The sequence below is a fragment of the Eretmochelys imbricata genome, chromosome 15 (assembly GCF_965152235.1).
Source record: "Eretmochelys imbricata isolate rEreImb1 chromosome 15, rEreImb1.hap1, whole genome shotgun sequence".
NCBI lineage: Eukaryota > Metazoa > Chordata > Testudines > Cheloniidae > Eretmochelys > Eretmochelys imbricata.
The window spans coordinates 28,567,558-28,585,269 of record NC_135586.1 but is presented as its reverse complement, the minus strand read 5'-3'; the positions used below and the strand labels follow the sequence as shown (position 1 = coordinate 28,585,269).

The 17,712-nt window shown below is 46.8% G+C and overlaps 1 protein-coding gene across 1 annotated transcript in view; it reads right to left on the bottom strand.

The window, feature by feature from the left end:
• RPH3A (rabphilin 3A) overlaps positions 1 to 12,891 on the bottom strand; it is a 71,328-nt gene extending 58,437 nt beyond the window's left edge. The window contains 1 exon segment of the mRNA XM_077835047.1: positions 12,809 to 12,891. Coding sequence (XP_077691173.1) covers positions 12,809 to 12,891 — 83 coding nt within the window.
• Between the last annotated feature and the right edge of the window lie 4,821 nt (positions 12,892 to 17,712).

Genomic DNA, 17,712 nt, shown 5'->3' with positions numbered 1-17,712 from the left:
GAGGATTGTTCATTGTTCTTAAGATCCAAGGGTCTGGGTCTGTAGTCACCTAGGCAAATTGGTGAGGCTTTTTACCAAACCTTGTCCAGAAAGTGGGGTACAAGGTTGTGGGAAGTATTTTGGGGGGAAAGACGCGTCCAAACAGCTCTTCCCCAGTAACCAGTATTAGTTTGGTGGTGGTAGCGGCCAATCCAAGGACAAAGAGTGGAATATTTTGTACCTTGGGGAAGTTTTGACCTAAGCTGGTAAAGATAAGCTTAGGAGGTTTTTCATGCAGGTCCCCACATCTGTACCCTAGAGTTCAGAGTGGGGGAGGAACCTTGACACCTCCCCACTCCCAATTTTGCTTCCTGAACATCATGCGAAGGCCTACAGTAGGGGCCAGAGTCGGGTTAATCATGATAGACTAGTCAGATTTAGCAACACCGATTCCCACCGTGGAAACACAAAGTGAATGAATGAGGGTTTGGCACACCAGTCCCAATGCCGGGAAAAGGCACAGATGGACAGAAGCTGTGCCACACTAACCAGAGTTCCCCAGTTATTTAATCTCGGCTTTGTAATAAATTCTTCATACTGAATTTATTCAGGCTGCGCCTGACATCATGCAAATAGATCTTTGCCTTCCAAACGCTGCCTAAAGGTGTTTTCAGAAGGTCACATTTTTAGATTAGCAGGTCCTTCTATTGCAGTTTGCAGAGCACAAAAAATAAATTGAACAGGGGCGTGGGTGTCAAGTAATTTATTGCCAGTAAAGATTAACACTTGCAAAATGGAAAACAATTAGGAGGTCTGTTTCATATAGAGAAAAGCAATTTCCTTTCCAAAACTATTTCCATAAAATCAAGTTAAGCAAATGATCCAGATACATTTTATACACTCTTCTTTTCCTTATTTGTCAGCTAGGCTGTGCAGCAACACAATGGCCTCCTTCTCTTGTCAAAAACGATCCCTGCCCACAAAAAAGTGAATAGAATCATAGAATCATAGAATATCAGGGTTGGAAGGGACCTCAGGAGGTCATCTAGTCCAACCCCCTGCTCAAAGCAGGACCGATCCCCGACTAAATCAAGTGCTTCCAATTGATTTTCGTTTGTAGTCTTATTAACTACCATGTTCGTTCTGTATATTAATGTTCTGCACAGAAAGAGCTAACAAACCACTAAAACTGCTAATGATGGGAGTAAGTGGACTTTTAAGAGAGAGGTTGAAATCAGAAGTTTGTTCTCTAGTTCCCAGTTCACATGCCAGAGAGATTACAATTCTATTCCCTTTCTGCCCAGCAATCTCCTCGGCAAGCTGAGTCACCGTGTTTGCAAAATAACCAAGCACAGATTCAGCTCTCTGTTGGGGGCTGGGTGGGAGGGAAGGTCTAAACGGAAAACATCTATCAACATTTTATTAAACGTTCCAGGGCCTACATTGAATTTCAAGCCCTAGTATAAAGCCATGTATTTAAGCACATGGATGCATCATACTTCAGGAATCTCGGCCAACGAGTCAATTAAAATGATGGTCCTATTAGACCACTTAATGGAGAGTGAATAACCCATAAGATGTCCCAAATGATCCTACAGAACTTTAACACCCCATTACGGAGTCCACCATTTTTCTTGCTTGCACTGTTAATGCCCTTCTAGGGAGAGACATACGCTACACATTATCCTCCAGTTGGGAGGACAGACTTGAAGGCTAATGGGCACAGTACAAATATGACTCAGGCACAATCAACAGGAGGTGCACAGCTCAGGTAGCAAGATAACCAAGGCTGAATTCAGTCTCCGGGCCTGCTCAGCACACGTTTGGTACAGAACACGCCTGCACTGGCTGGCAATGGAAAACAGGTCACTGATGGATTCTTGCACTGAAGGGCATGGTGCTGCTGCCGCCAAACCACTCAGTCAAACTAGCTGCTCTTTACTTATTTAGGTTGATGACTCCTGAGGGGATTCTGCGCCAACACGTTAAAAATGCTGCGCACAATATTTTAAAATTCTGCACCTTTTATTTGCCGAGAAGTAAATGCAGAGGCTCCAGCATGGCCGTGCATGAAGGTGGGAGATCACCCTGCAGCCTCCCCGCCCCCGATCCTGGGGACATGGCCTCCGTGGTGAGGCTGCACCTGACACAGCACAAGGCCTGGGCCTGTCCCAGAATCACCCTGGTGCCCTGCCCCTCTGCACCAGGTGGGGGGTAGGTGGGCTCAACCAGGCAGGATCCAAGTGTGGAGGGGCTCAGCGTGGGGGGATCTGTATGCACAGAGGCTCGTTGGAGGGGGGCCAGGGTTCCAGGTGCAGGGACACTGGGACTCTGCAGGAGGTTCCAGGTGAAAGCGGTTGGGGCTCAGCGAAGGGGTCAGGGTCGTGGGGGAGTGGGGCTTGGTGCAGCTAATTGTGGGGGTCAGTGGCGTGGGGGTCTGGATGTGGGGGCTCAGGGTGGTGCAGGGCTCATCAGAGTGGGGGTTCCAGCGCAAAAAACTCAATAGGGGTGGTCAGGATGCAGGGGTGGGAGTCTGGGTGCGGAGGGCTCTAGATGCAGGGGTTGAGGTTCAATGGGGTGGGGTTCAGGTATGGAGGGCTAGGGGGGTTCTGGGTATACAGGGTGAGGCTTGGCGTGGGTGTGTGGGTATGCATGGCAGATGGGGGAGCAGCTCCCCATACAGTGACCCCTCCCCTCCGCAGCTGAGGAGCGATGGGAGCAGGAAGCGGGGGGGCATGCTGAGCTTCCTGCAGCTGAGGGAGGTTTCTGGGGGTGGGTCTGAGACAGCCCCAGCCACTCCTTGCAGGGGAAGAGGAAGTCTTGTCCTATCCTGATCCCAGCTCAGGGTAGGAGCCACTGGCTGGGGTGTCCCCAGCCCTGCAGTGATTTAGCTCTCCGACGGCTGCTCCAGATGCCTGAAACGATGTACTTGCACAGCTAGGGAGCGGTGTGTGACTGCTCTTTCAGCTTCCCTTTGCTTCCCTGTCAGAAAGTCATTTTTTTGCAGGGAAGCAAAGAAATCTGCAGGGGACATGAATTCTGTGCATGTGCAGTGGCGCAGAATTCCCCCTGGAGTAGTTTATATGGGCCGGGGAGAAGAGAGAGCACCTAGCCAGGGCTGCTTTTGCCATCACAGCAACACAAGCAAAACTTAAACCTATTAAGCATCCCAAAAGCACCCAACAAACAGCAACCTTCAATGCACTCCTCCTTCCCCACAGTCCTGGGGGAAGAGGTGCGCTTTCCAGCCCACTGTGGAAGGCAACAGCTGTGAGCTATTTCAAATCAAGGGGCAAGAGGCGAATCCCACATTCAGAGGCTCTTAAAGACAATGCTTTGGCAGCTGCTTCCTCCCCTTTAGACAGCTGGGACTCAGCTCAAGCACTTCTATGGACCATGGCTATAACTAGGGTTGGTCGCAACCCAGAACTTCTGTTCCGTGGGAAGTTCTGACAGTTTTGACTCTTTCTATTCTGAATCAGAACAAAAAGCGGAAATGTTGATATTTCCAGTGGAACAGAAATTCCAAAAAAATCTCCCGTTTGGGATTTGACCTTGGATAAGGTCCAAAGTTTCATTCTGATAATGTCAGAGCATGATACAATTATTAGTTTAGAATGTAAAAATCCAAACAAAATGAAACATGACTGACAGAAGAAAGCCGTAACAGTTCATTTAGACTTTTTCTGGCTGAAATGAACACATTCCTACAAAACACCTTGAGTTTGACTAACCAGCGTTTTCTAATGGAAAACTATTCCATAAAAACAAACTAATTTGGCTGGCTCTCCCAATGGTGGTCGAGCACAGGAAAAGGCTGTCGGTTCAGGCAGACAGGTCCCGAGACGCTCAGGGTACATCTACCCTGGAATAAAGGACCCACCGTACGGCTGCGGCTGGACTGGGTCGGCTGGCTCAGGCTTGTGGGGCTCAGGCTACGGGGCTAAAAATTTCTGTGGAAGACGTTCGGGCTGTGGCTGCAGGCCAGGTTTGGGGACCCTCCCCCTTTGTGAGGTCCCAGCACACAGGGTCCAGCCCAAGACTGAACATTCACACAGAACTTTTACTGCCCCTCAGCCTGAGCCCCTCAAGTCTGAGTCAGTTGACCCAGGCCAGCCAGGGGTGATTACCTACAGTGTAGATATACCCATACGGCTTTATAGGTCAAAAACATCAGTGCCTCAAACTCCACCCTGCAGCCAGCCGGTCTGCATAGAGCCCAGAGCACTGTGCCTAATAGCCACATATTGGAAGCTGGTAATTTTTCCACTGCAATGGGAGTTGATACGTTTCCTCTAGAGACGGACTCAAGCTTTGATGTTTGGATCAGGATTCCAAGGGTCTCTGGATCAGGGGGTGGTTCGGTACATTACAAAGAAGGGCCAGTTCATGTCCACCCTTGGAGGGATTCAGAGCCAGGATTATGGGCTCCACCCATCTCTTTGGCAACCAAGAGCAGAACCTTCTAGATTTCCTGCTCCTTCCAGACCCTGTCAGGAGGGTCTCCCTGGTGCAAATCTCCATGAAATGGTTTCTCTCTCTTATCACACAGCCCCAGCAGCCAATCAAGCCCGTTGTCTCAGCCTTAAGACGTCAAATAACTCTCCCCGTCCCATTCAATTACGGAAGGCGAGAGCAGCAGGATCGCTCCGCGGAGCTGCCTGCGGTCTAGGGGGAGGGTAGCCCCGAGCAGGCTGCGAGGTCGCTGAGCAGCGCTGCAAATTGCTCGCACCCGCCACGCCGACGGAGGCCGAACGAGCCGCTGCCGACACTCTGCGCGGTGCGTAAGGGGAGAGTGGGGAGGGGAGACGGGCTTCTATGCATTTATAATGCAAGGAAAACACAGGAACACGCTCTTCCTCGGCCAGCCCAGAAGCAAAGCCCTGATCGACATTTTGCAGTTCATCAGCAACTATTTCCATAAATCTTGCTGGGTTGCCGTTGCCTGTCCGTTTGTGGGACTGACGCACTCGGCATACTGGTGCTGCATAAGCTGCCACGTTCCGCGGAGCGGTTCTTTCCCAACCACTACAGAACACGGCTTCTTTTTCATGCACGCTTCAATGATGCCCTAAATATTCCACTCAACTTCTTCGTTAATAAAACAGAACTCCCAGCAAAGGCCCCAGGATGGAGTCTAACCATAGTTTCGAAGACTCGGGGCATGTTCAGTCCTGTGGTCCCCAGAACACATTTTCCCCCTTCTGCACTATTCAGCAGAATAGCTAAGGCCCCCATGAGAAACACAGTAGATTATGCACTCACGAATCCTGAAAGAAAGGGAGTGGGGGAGGGAGGGAAGGTCAATTACACAAACTCCGCATACGTGCTGCTGAAGTACCTGGCAAATCAAGGCACACTAACCTCCTTACATCAGGACCAACAGGCTAAAGCTATGGAATTTACAAGTGCCACTGGTAGAGGAAAATAAGGACCAATTTACTGCATTTGAGAACACCAACAGCCTGCCAGGGAAAAAAACAGTACAGTAACTCTTCCTTCTTGCCAACAGCTAGGGTTGCCAGGCGTCCGGTTTTCAACTGGAAGGCCCAGTCGAAAACAGACTCTGGCTGCTCCGGGCAGCACTGCTGACCGGGCCATTAAAAGTCCAATCAGCTGTGCAGCGGGGCTAAGGCAGGCTCCATGCCGGCCCTGGCTCCGCATGGCTCCCGGAAGCGATGGTATGTCCCTTCGGGCGGCCCCACGGTGGAGGGGCCAGGAGGCTCCACATGTTGCCCCCACCCTGATCTCCCGCTCCACAGCTCCCATTGGCTGGAAGCTGTGGCCAATGAGAGCTGCAGGTTCAGCATCTGCAGGCAAGGGCAGCGCATACCACGTACCGTGCAGAGCCGCCTGGCCCCTCCGCCTAGGAGCCACCCAGAGAGACATACCGCGGCTTCCAGGAGCCACTTGAGGTTTGTGCCATCCAGAACCTGCACCCCTCTCACGCCCCAACCCCCTCCCAGAACCTGCACTCCCTCCCGCACTCCAACCCCCTGCCCCAGTCCAGAGCTCCCTCTTGAACCCCAAACCCCTCATCTCCGGCCCCACCCCAGAGCCCCCACCTCCAAACAGAGCCCGCACCCCAACCCCCTTCCCCAGCCCAGAGCCCCTCCTATACTTCAAACCCCCCAGTCCAGAGCCCCCTCCTGCACCCCAAACCCCTCATTCCCAGCCCACACCCCACACCCCTGCCCTGAGCCCCTTCCCGCACCCCAAAGCCCTCATCCGCGGCCCCATCCCAGAGCTCACATCCCCAGCGGGAACCTTTACCCTCCACCCTGCACCCCAAACCCCTGCTCCAGCCCAGAGAAAACGAGGGAGGCTGGGGGAGAGCGAGCAACGGAGGGGTGGGGGTGGAGTGAGCGGGAGTGGGGCCTTGGAGAAGGGGCGGGGCACAAAATTTTGCATACTCAAATATTGACATCCTCCCCACCCCAACTTTGGACAGAGGTTGAGTCAAGCTGCAAAATTACAGGGATTCAGACCCTGGGTTTGGGCTCAAACGCGTGTCTTGCTGTGGGGTACCAAGCACTCATTTTTACACAAAAAAGGTCATTCTGGCACCCAAACCTGGGATCTGAATGGCCAACTTCCTGACTTGCACATGCAAAAAACACCTGAGTTTCTGAGCATCCAGAATCCTAGCCATGAAAAAACATAGTAGCTGCCTGTGAGAATTTGCCATGTCAAGGTTGGGAAATTAGAACCATTTCAAGTAGTCAAAGGCTGCACCTAGGCTAGGTCTCCAAGTCAAAGGCTCCTCCAGCATGCCAAAAGAAAACAATGGCTTAATCTAGAACACTGCAAATCGTCCATTAAGAAGTCCTTCCATAGGCAAGCCCCTGTCTTAACCATGTAGTTTAGAGTATCTCCAGGTAACTTCCACTACAATTGTATGGGACTGTGGCATAGGCAGTCTTGCCTAGCAGTCACAGCTGGACTGAGGTCTGGCCACCAAGGACAGGAATCACTAGGCTGGAGTTGGAGGCATTGCAAGGCCAGGTCCCAGAAACAAGAGCCAGGGTCAGAGACTGGAGATCAGGAGATGAGGTGAAGTCAGGCATTCAACCTGTGTAGTTGCCCAGACAACTTCCCAGGCCAACCACTGGGGTTAAGTAGGGGCACTTGGCCAATCAGAGGCCACAGGGTACTGTCACTCTGGGTCTCAGAGGTGGTACTTCCTGTGGCCTACTCTCCAGAGTGCTCCCTGGCTGAGCCTCTGCATGACCTCCTGGTGGTGCTGTCGGAATATCAACTCCCCCAGACTATGCAGACGTGGGTTCTAGTCCCTGGGTCCTTACAACAGTTTTGTTTGGCTGGCTATTGACCCATCTCTGCTAGACAAGTGGGGCTAAATATTGCCATGACTTACATGCTGTACAACGTCGACCCTCGCAGCTCCCTTAGGCAGGCTTCTCTACTAACATCTACAGTTCCAAACGTGTATTTCATCCCAGCCTTGAGAAGAAAGGCTCTCTTGGGTGTTTACAAGGGAAAGCTAGCAAGAGGGCTTGTTTCCCTTAGATTAAAGGACATATAAGGGGCACTGCCTGTCAGACTTCAGTAATTGCTCCTGAGGGGGCGAAGGGGGAGCGTGTAGAGGGAAGTGAGCCCTGTAATTCTACAGCCCCTCAGGAAAAAGCTTTGTTGGTGGAGATGTAGGTCTAGCTCCTCCTGTCATGCATTTGGGAGAGGACAGAACCAGGTGAGGAAAAGGAACAGAGAGGACTCCTCATTCTCCTCTCACACCAGAGCTGCTCCATTCACTTACACTGGTAGTAAATCAGGAGCAACTCTGTGAAAGTGAAAGGAGAAGCAAGGAGACCCAAGGTTTTTGAGACCAATATTTGGAACAAGGTTCTCACAACTTGTAGGCTGCAAAGCACTAAACAAAAACAAGCATTCATTTACGATCTTAAAATGAGATTGTCCCTAGATTCTCTATGAGTAAAACCTTCCAGTGCATGCCAGCACCCAGCAATCTCAAAGTGGCTGTTAACTGCTTAGGGACTGTATCCGTATGAAAGTCACAAGTAACGTTTCATTTAACTACAGGGCAGGCAATATTTCATTTCTAGAGCCAAGGACTGATTTTGTTTTTAGCTCCATCCTAATGGGTCTTCAGCCATTCCCCATAAAGTGTGATACAAGGTGGGTAAATTAGCAGTTGCATCTGAATGGTTTAGCGACTACGAAAACGTGTAACAGACAGCAGGTGTTTGAAGCATCCAAGTAGTTTTTGAGGGATAAATACGACATTTCTCTTTCATGATGAACGGTGCCAGATTTCAAACGTCTGATTTCTTTGTAACGTTCTCGACATGGATGTGAAACTCTCTTAAACAAGTATTTGTCAACATGCCACTAAGGAGATTAGGCAACAGTGATTTCCAATTTGTGTTTCAGATAGATACACACCTACTGAATTGAACCGATTCATATAAATAGATGACTGCAACATAACAGCTTCAAGCAGGAAACATTTCTATTATTTCATGCTCCCTACACAGCAGCAGCTGGAGCGCCAAACAAAGACAGCATGCCAGGCAGCAAAATACTGTGTGTCTAGAGAGCACAAATTGTTCTTACTACTGCTTGCAACATCTGAATTGGACACTATGTTCCCTATTCTCATGTATGAGCTGCAGGATCCTGTGCATTGCACAGGTATAACAAGTAGTATATGTCCACTGCTCATTTTATTCTATTTCTTTGTCAAACTGCCTTGGCTAGGTCCTGTGTTAAAGGAAAGCAAGATCAGAATAATGACGGATTGAGCAGCAATTTAGCGTTGCACGAAGGTGGAGGAGAAGGGGCCTTGTTTTTAGAAGTTCTGTGGCGTATTGACCCCAGATATCAATGTGGCATGTCATTACAAAGGGTAACTTACCCTGTAGATTGTGGCTTGTAATTAGTTAAAAAGAACAGGAGTACTTGTGGCACCTTAGAGACTAACAAATTTATTTGAGCATATGCTTTCGTGGGCTACAGCCCACTTCATTGGATGCACAGAATGAACATATAGTAAGATATAGATATATCTAGACACACACATACAAACAGATAAGTTGGAAGTTACTATACAAACTGTGAGCGGCTAATTAGCCTCTCACTGTTTGTATGGTAACTTCCAACTTCTCTGTATGTGTGTGTATATATATATATATATATATATATATATATATATATATATATATATATATCTTACTATATGTTCCATTCTATGCATCCAACTTCTCTGTATGTGTGTGTGTGTATATATATATATATATATATATATATATATATATATATATATATATATCTTACTATATGTTCCATTCTATGCATGCAATAAAGTGGGCTGTAGCCCACGAAAGCATATGCTCAAATAAATTTGTTAGTCTCTAAGGTGCCACAAGTCCTCCTGTTCTTTTTGTGGATACAGACTAAGACGGCTGCTACTCTGAAACCTGTCATTAATTAGGGACTGATCCAAAGCCCATTGTATTCAACGAGAATCTTTCCACTGACTTTAATGGGCTTTACTTCAGATCTTATAGGAGAAAAGCAATAGTAACAGGGAGACAATACAGTGGCAAAAAAGCCTGGAGGCTGCTCCTACTGCATCCAATTCCTCTGCAAATGCAACAGTGACTCAGCTGATATTTCTCCAGTCGACACCACCAGATTAAGTAGGGGTTCACTGTCAAGTTGTTGTGCACCAGGCTTGACTGTGTGAGCCACAACGTCAGACATTCGTTTACAGCGCTGCCTCCGAGGCAGACTGCCCCCGTGCCGCCCAAAGGGTGAGCGCCACTGCATTGGCACAAGCTTCTTCAGTCCGGCCCCTGGCATTAACTTCAGCTCAGCAAGCAGCTCCACGGTCTGCAGGGCAAACTGCTTTAAATAAATAATAACCCACTCACAGGGCATTTCATTTTGGTCTCTCCCCATCCTAAGGGCGTCACAGAGGCTCATTTGTGCAAATGGAATCCTAGCTAATTCAATGCATTTGGGTTCGGTTTGTTTGCACTTCTGCAGTGATTCAGGTGTTTTAAGAGAGAATGGTTCTGATCCAGATCTCATACCCATGTAGAGCAGGGTGATCTACTCTGGCTTTAGTGGAGCTGCTCTGGATTTACATATAGGTGAAAGGAGAGGCGGGCCCTTTCAGGTTTACAACTCCACTAGGTTAGAACTGCTGGCCAGAGATTGCACTCAGAAGAGTGCTCTCTCAGTAAACTCTAGAAGACTGTGTGTGAAGGGGAATAAATCTGGGTCCCTTCCAGTTCAGAAGGTTCAGCACATCTCACAGCAAATGCCAAGAAGCCAAGATCATTTTTCATACAGACGGCGATGGCAGGGGGGCTGGGGGCGGGGGAAGAGACTAAAAATTGGCTTAAGCAATTCTCTTCCCTCATCCTCCAGCCAGCCATGCAATTTTGCCACTGGGGCTACAAAAACACAGTCTCCTCTGTAGCTCCCACCATCTGGCACAGCTTCCCTGTATCTCTCTCATCAACTCTGCAGGCTAGATCTTCAGCTGATATAAATCAATGGCAGACAGGTCTGTTTACTTCCAGGGAGCCACACCGATACACAGGGATCTGGCCTGTCATCTCTCTTCAGATCTCAGGTGAAGACCTCTCTTTTTCTCCCTTGCCTGTGCATGTTCATTTTTCTCTACCTGTGCTATTATTTACTGCAGTTATTAGCTCTGAGAGCTGTAAAGCACTTTGCCCCGCAGGATGTACCTACTACAGCTTGTACGTAGGCCCGATACAGTTGCATTGCATGACTGAGCGAGGGGACGAAGCAGAGACATTTGGGGATGCTGTGGAGCTTTTTGAAAAATTCCCTGAAGTTGCTTAAAATATATGACAACTTTTTCCAAAGCTGTTATTTTTAATGACGTCTCGGCTTTCCTATGAAGCCCATAAAAATGCCTCTAGGTGCAAGCAAAATACAACAGACCCGGAAGCAAGCAGGATACTTACTGTTCCTTTTCACTGCAGGAAGGCATACAAAAAAACAGAGAGGGAATAAAGATTAGGTGAGAAAAACAATGATGACAACTCATTCTAGCAGCAGAAACAGCATTTCTTGTTTCATTGGTGATTCTAACTGACAGTTCGTCGCTCTCTCGAGACTGTTCCCATTACTCCTTCCGAGCCCGATGCAGAGAAGCAGGTGCTGAGCCCAAGCATCAGAGCAGGCATGAGTCATCTGGGGCCTGCACACGCACACCCACACCCTCACAGGAGAGGCTACACGTTCTCCTCGCTTTCCCCGAAGACCCCGCTGCACGGGAAATGGCAAACGCATCTCGGGCACTGGAACATGATGGCCATGGCCCTTAGCACTGGCAGCAAACACACAGAGGAAAGGAACAGGGACAGAATTTAAGTGCTAAAGAGAGAGGCCGCAAGTAAACTCCTGGGCCCAACAGGCCTGAATTTAGGAAAGTGCAGACCTAGCACCAAGCACCAACACTAACCTACGCAAGAGGGCCTTAACTCTATATGGTTCTGAACAAGCCCTGAATCGAAATACTCCCAAACTCTCGGGACCATTAGATCCAGTTTCTGTGTAGCCATGCTCCCATCTCCAGTCATCCTTTAAACCTATCAACCTTTGACTTGTTCTCTCTTGGCAAATCTTTCCATCCTTGCAGTAGTTGATTATTTTGACTGCAGTACAGATTCTTCCACAAACAATTAACACGACGTCCTGTCCTAAAAATTACTCAAGTCATTCACACCGATCTTCAAGGCTCACTTTCCCAACGCAGTAGGTTAATACAAGTCAGTGTTTCCATCATAAACTCTTCTCCCCCCACCACAACCCCCATGCCCCACTTTAAAAAAAAAAAGCTGAAGGTTAGAAGTTGAAAAAGAACTTGGCTAACAGGTCCAAGTCTTTCTTGGAAAGAAAGTTTTCACACGAACACCAATTCACCTTTTTCTGTTATAAATAGAGACGGCTCCCTTTTCTGACGGGGTGAGAGATCAAGTATATAAAACAACATTACTTATATGGCTCTGGGCTTTGATCAGCAAACAATTTAATTTCTGATCAACTCACTACAGAATACAGCGAGCTCTGCGAACGTCTATGATGCCTAAACTTTAGAAAATAAAAACAAATCCCTGATATTTATAAGGGATACATCACACATCCATTCATTTAAATTATTTGGATTTCATTCCAGAGCAAACTGACTGGCTTGATTGTTGTTTTTTGTATTTATTAAGGTCTGGTAACAAATGGGATTCACTAGTCCAAGACCTGTTTGGACGCATCTAAATTCAGGGTTCACCAGAGACACACAGGGTGTGCTTGAAGTGTGAGGATTTGTTGAAAAACTCATACCATGGTTGTCATCCATGCAGCTCCATCAATGCGGGACAGTGGTAACAGTGCCAATGCAGACCAGGCACGGGCATTTTAACCATCACATGAGGTACCCCTGTTCTGAACAGACTTAGCGGACATGCTTGTACAAGCACCAGCAACCAGTCCACATAGTGATAGACCTAGTGGATTTTCACAGACAATTCAGCACGATCAAGGCCACAGTGCCAGCTTCCTATCTCAACGGCAATGGTAAACCCAGAACACCACCACCCATTTCAAAGAGTACATGACACCAAGGTGATGGACACAATATAAGAATCCGATTGACAGCTGGAGTTACTTGGGATTTACATTGGTGTAACAGGGTAGAATCTACATTGTTTAATCCAATTTTGTATGTAAATGTCAAATACATTTTTGTAGCAATACGTTTTTTAGCTGCAAACAATTCTAGATTGACCAAACAAACAAACAAGAATTCCCTTACTTGGCCTTGGCTCTGAGGGACATCGGCCTGTCATTTGGACACATCCACCGATCAGTACTGCTGCCAAACATCGTGTCTGTCATGGCTGACTCTTGAGACTGTCTGGAAAAATAAACAGAGTTTGCAAGTCACCAGTAAGATAAAATATTGGATCATCTTCCTCAGCCAAGTTAAGAGAAGCTACAGGAAATGTATACAGTGGAGTCTTTAAAAAAAAAAAAAAATGGTATTTTCCCACTGAACATTTAGATATTGCTGATGCGTTTTCTGTCACTCTAGTCCACAATAAATCTCACTTTGGCGCATACATATGAAATGTAGAGCCATTCTGAAATGAACCCAGCAGTGCTAATTCTTCCATAAATCTGAAACAATGGTTGGAGATCTTGTTTAAACAGGATCCTTCCAGCTTTAACTGCCCTCTGAAACCTAACATCATGAGAATTCACTTTGCGCAGCTTCGGCTCCAGATTATAGTTTACACCTTGGCTGTGCAACCACTCAGGAGATGGAAAATTTAAGAGTTTCTGATTTTAAAAAATAGATGGGGGGAGAGGGGGAAAATGGTTAAAATATTTTTGGCTAAATTTGTTCCAAGTTAAAGGAAGGGGGAAGAGATGGAATATCAGTTTCATCCACAGTCCTGGCACTGTGTATCAACAACACTGCCCTCTAGGCCAGGGTGGTATTTCCAGGTAACAGAAGTGTTCACAGCTGTGCGTGAGGGACAGCATGTCCAGCGCCCATTAATGATACTCCTTTGCACTAGACACAGGCGAGAACTGGATTTTTCCATTTCATGAGAAATTCCGTAATTTTGAATGACTCCATTCTGAAATGGAAAGGAAACAAAAGAAACTGAACTTTCCTGTGAAATGAAATTCAAAAATAAAAAGAAATAGTTTTGAGACTATCAAAACATTTTGATAAAATCAAAAACGTCTCATTCCAATTTCAACCTGTTAAAAACTTCTTGCAATTTTTTTAATAGAAAAAATTATTTCAATTTCAAAATGAAAAACCAAACCCACTGTTCTAAAAGTTTTGAAATATCCTGTTTTGAGCTTAGAAAAACAAAATGAAATGAAGTGTTCTGGTAAACAAAATGTTGTCAGAAATAGATTTCTAAACGTTTCCATTTTGATGAAAATGGCATTTTTTGTCAAAAAAAGTTAGATGAAAAATTTCCAGCCAGTTGTACTTTACGCCTATGAGTCTGCACAAGTTGAACATTAGTTTCCTCTTTCCTTGAGCAGAGACCTGCTTGCTAATCCTGCCAAACGTAAGCCACAGTATGCGGAGAATAATGTGATGTAATCTACCATGCACTCAGGTAATGATCTGGGACCATCAGATTTCCTCCTTTAGGTAGCCCAGTCATTAATTTCCTCTTCCCATTCATCTCTCCTTTTTAAACCACGGCACGTTAGGAGTTTTAAACAGAACACCCTGACGAGCTACTGGTCGACCAGTATGTACAACTACTAGGCCATATACAGAGCTGGCGCCAATCAAGTCAGATTGTTGAGTTCAGTGAATCTACGCCAATTTTCACGCACTGCGGATCTGGCCCACTGTGAGGTTTTTAGTAAGCCGAATCAGCATGAATCCCAAAATGGTCTGGTTCTCGAAAGAGGAACAAAGGTAGGTACCAAGGGACGACTTCCTACTTACTGCATAAGCACTGGGTAAATACCTAAACCAGAAAGATTCGATCAAACAGATGTATCAATAGGCAGGGCTGTAGCAGTCACTGTTATCAAAGCCATAACTGCCTTCGTGTTGGGCCACTGAGTCACTTTTCAAAATAAACAGCCGTTACTGAAAATGAAACAACACGGCGCCCGGTGGTCACGCGTCTGAGTGATTCACTGCAAGGGAAACTGCTGTAAATTTTGGAAAGGAAAATCTGAAGTGGAGACTGCGCTGTAGCATACAGAGTTCTGAGCAGCTTTGGAGCACTCTGATTCACTGCATCATGAAACCACAATCATAGCTGAATTCACTGGCCCTGCAAGTTGGAAGTATCCAAATATCAAACAGCACCATGGCCAGTGGGGTGAGAGACCAAGCATGGGATATGGCAAATGTACCCAAAAAGTGCAAGCAAACAGAAGCAGTGGCAGGAAGCACAGAGGTGACTCAAATGGTAGTGACATGTACTCTGGTTGCACAAGAATATAAAAAACTTTGTCTCTCTAATATCCTAGGACTGACATGGCTACAACAACACTTCCTTGGATTCCTTTTTCCCATTTTGGAGCCAACTATAGAACTGGCATAACATAAAAGCTGGTCTGTTCATGGTATTTCTCTTCTCTGGAACAGACCAACCATGGGAAAACCAAAATCTTTCTTAATATTTCAGCTTCACAAGAAGATCCGGCCCATGAAGGATAAAAACAAAAATAAAAATGCTAGAATCTACACTTGCCCTGTTTGAATATTGACTGATGTTCCAAAAAGCAAGTAAAGGACAAGTACAAATTATGCAGGTAGACAGTCCGACACGAAACACATTTAGGAAATCCTGCAAAGATCCAAATATGTTTTGTGTGTGCAAGTAAAGCCCAACTCTGTCCTAAAATAACACAAGTAAACATTGCTGGAGAAATCTCAGATGATACTAAGCTGCAGGGATCAACCACCACTGAATAAATCATCCCAGAATTTGGCAGTTTATTCTGCCTCTTCAGGGGATAATGCCAACTGAGGGGCATTTTTTACATACTGCACAAAATACAGCAGTCAGAGCACCACCAGTTTGTTAGTTTGTTGGCATGGGTGAGAATTTAATTCAGCAGGTTCTCCTTATACAGATGATTTCTTCTGTTTGGCTTGATACATGCAAGCAACTAGGGAGATGATAATATTAAGGAGCTACAAAACAATGGGCACATGGGAATGGGAGAGAGAGGATATTTAGGGCCTCTTTGCTCTCAGCTGGTTATCAGGGAGCTGTCAGATTTCCAGAGACCAGCAATGTGAAGGCGCCAACCCACCTTTCCTCGAGCAACTACAGTTTTCTAAAAAAGGTCACTGCCGCAGCAGCAGCTCCAGTGAAAGGGCATTAATTGCGATTCTTAATGCTATTCCTTTGTCACAACCAATTAGCTAAAGAGAGTTAAAAGGACACTACATCTGCCCTATGGAGACTATAGGACATCTTGAGATCAGGCTGATTCGTGCACAGTGTATTAGATAGATACACAGAAAAGAAAGCAAGGATGGTCTCTTTGCTGTGTCATATAGCACCTAACACAACAAGGCACCAATCCCAATTGGGATCTGCATCTGCTACCATGACATAAATATTTACGGCCACCACCACCACCAGTGAAAGTCTGGTGCTGTGTTTTTCCCCACACGGTCATCAAAAGACACTAGCTATACAGTTTGAGAATAAGGGTCACTGGAGTTACAGCTGCACTAGACTCTTTTACCTACCTACAAGGAGAGAAGCTACATTTTCCTTCAAATCAGTAGTTTGGGAAATAAGATCAGTGAGACATCTCTAAAAGTGTTCATTTTGCTGCAGTTTTAATGAGACCACAAGACTCCAGAATAGATATGAATTCTTCTTTTTCATTAAAAACTCTCTACAGTCAACAGGAATACAGGCCCCCAAGTCTCAACCCTGAGAGCACGAATCCCCCAAAAGTTTTACGATTCCAGACATTTTTCACATCTGACCTTTTTTTTTCCCCCTTTCCTGCTTCTCTTCCCTTCAGAGCTGGCTGATAGAGCTGCTGGTGCTGCTGTCAAAGGGTGATCTGCTGGGATCACCGCTTCCTTGATTGTGTTCATCACACAGTAGCTGATGCCTGCATCGCTTCCAGCACTTGCATTTGAATTGCCTTTTCCTGGCTGCAGCAGAAAGGAGAATCTCCTGCAGAGCCCAAGTCAGCGTAAGAAGAGGGAGAGGGGGCTGGTGCATAGCCTGGCCTCCAAATTAATCTCTTCAAACCTCATTCCTCACCTAGGAAACTGCATCCTGCCGAACGTGAACCCTTCTCGTTCTTTGTGCATCAAGAGAATGCTTCACATCCATCTTACACCTGCATCACCCATTGTCCTCTGCTGGTATGACTCCATTGACATCAGTGGAGTTTCATGAGAGCAGAGAATCTGCCCCTGGGTTTGTGCTGCCTGGGCCAAGGGCTTTGCTCCTTTCCACCCATGCAACTCCAAACATTGGAAGCTGCACGAGGGCTGCGGAGAGCAGAATTTGTCCCTGAGGGCTTGATTCTCTGCTCTACCCAAGCTCTGCTCTGGTCACAACTTCTGCCCAGCTCCGGCCCAACAGCTGCACAGAGGCAGTTCTCACTTACACCATTGGCATAAGGTCACATCCGCTTCCTGCCTCTGGAAGGCCCTGATATGCCCCCGTTGCTCTTACACTAGGGTGTGTGGCAATGTTTAAAATGATGGGAAAACAACCATACAGCTAGACTAGAATCAGAAGCTCTCTTTAGGACCAGGAGACCCCATGTTCCCTTTAGGGACAGCACAAGCAGGCAATGAACCTCTGGCCAAAGAGCCAGCAACCAGTGCGGGGACTGGCTAAAGTGTGTCAATCACCAGCACTCCAAAGAGATCTGGTTGCCAACCTGAAAGATGTGCCATGAGTACGACCCATCGTTTTTCCTTCTCTTCCACTTGATTCACAAGCCACTGTGGGGAAATGGTGTTTGCTTGCTTTCTGCAGGCTCCAGAAGAGATCCCAACACAGCTTCCGCCATTTAGCAATCGCTGCTTGCCTCACAGCAGCACAAATTAGCCTAGGTCCATCCCAACATTCCCCTCCCACATGTTACATCTCTCCAGCCGGTTGAGGCTAAATTGCTCAACTGTTAGAAATCATTTAACCTTCTAAACAAACTGGGCATCGTCATATAAATTCG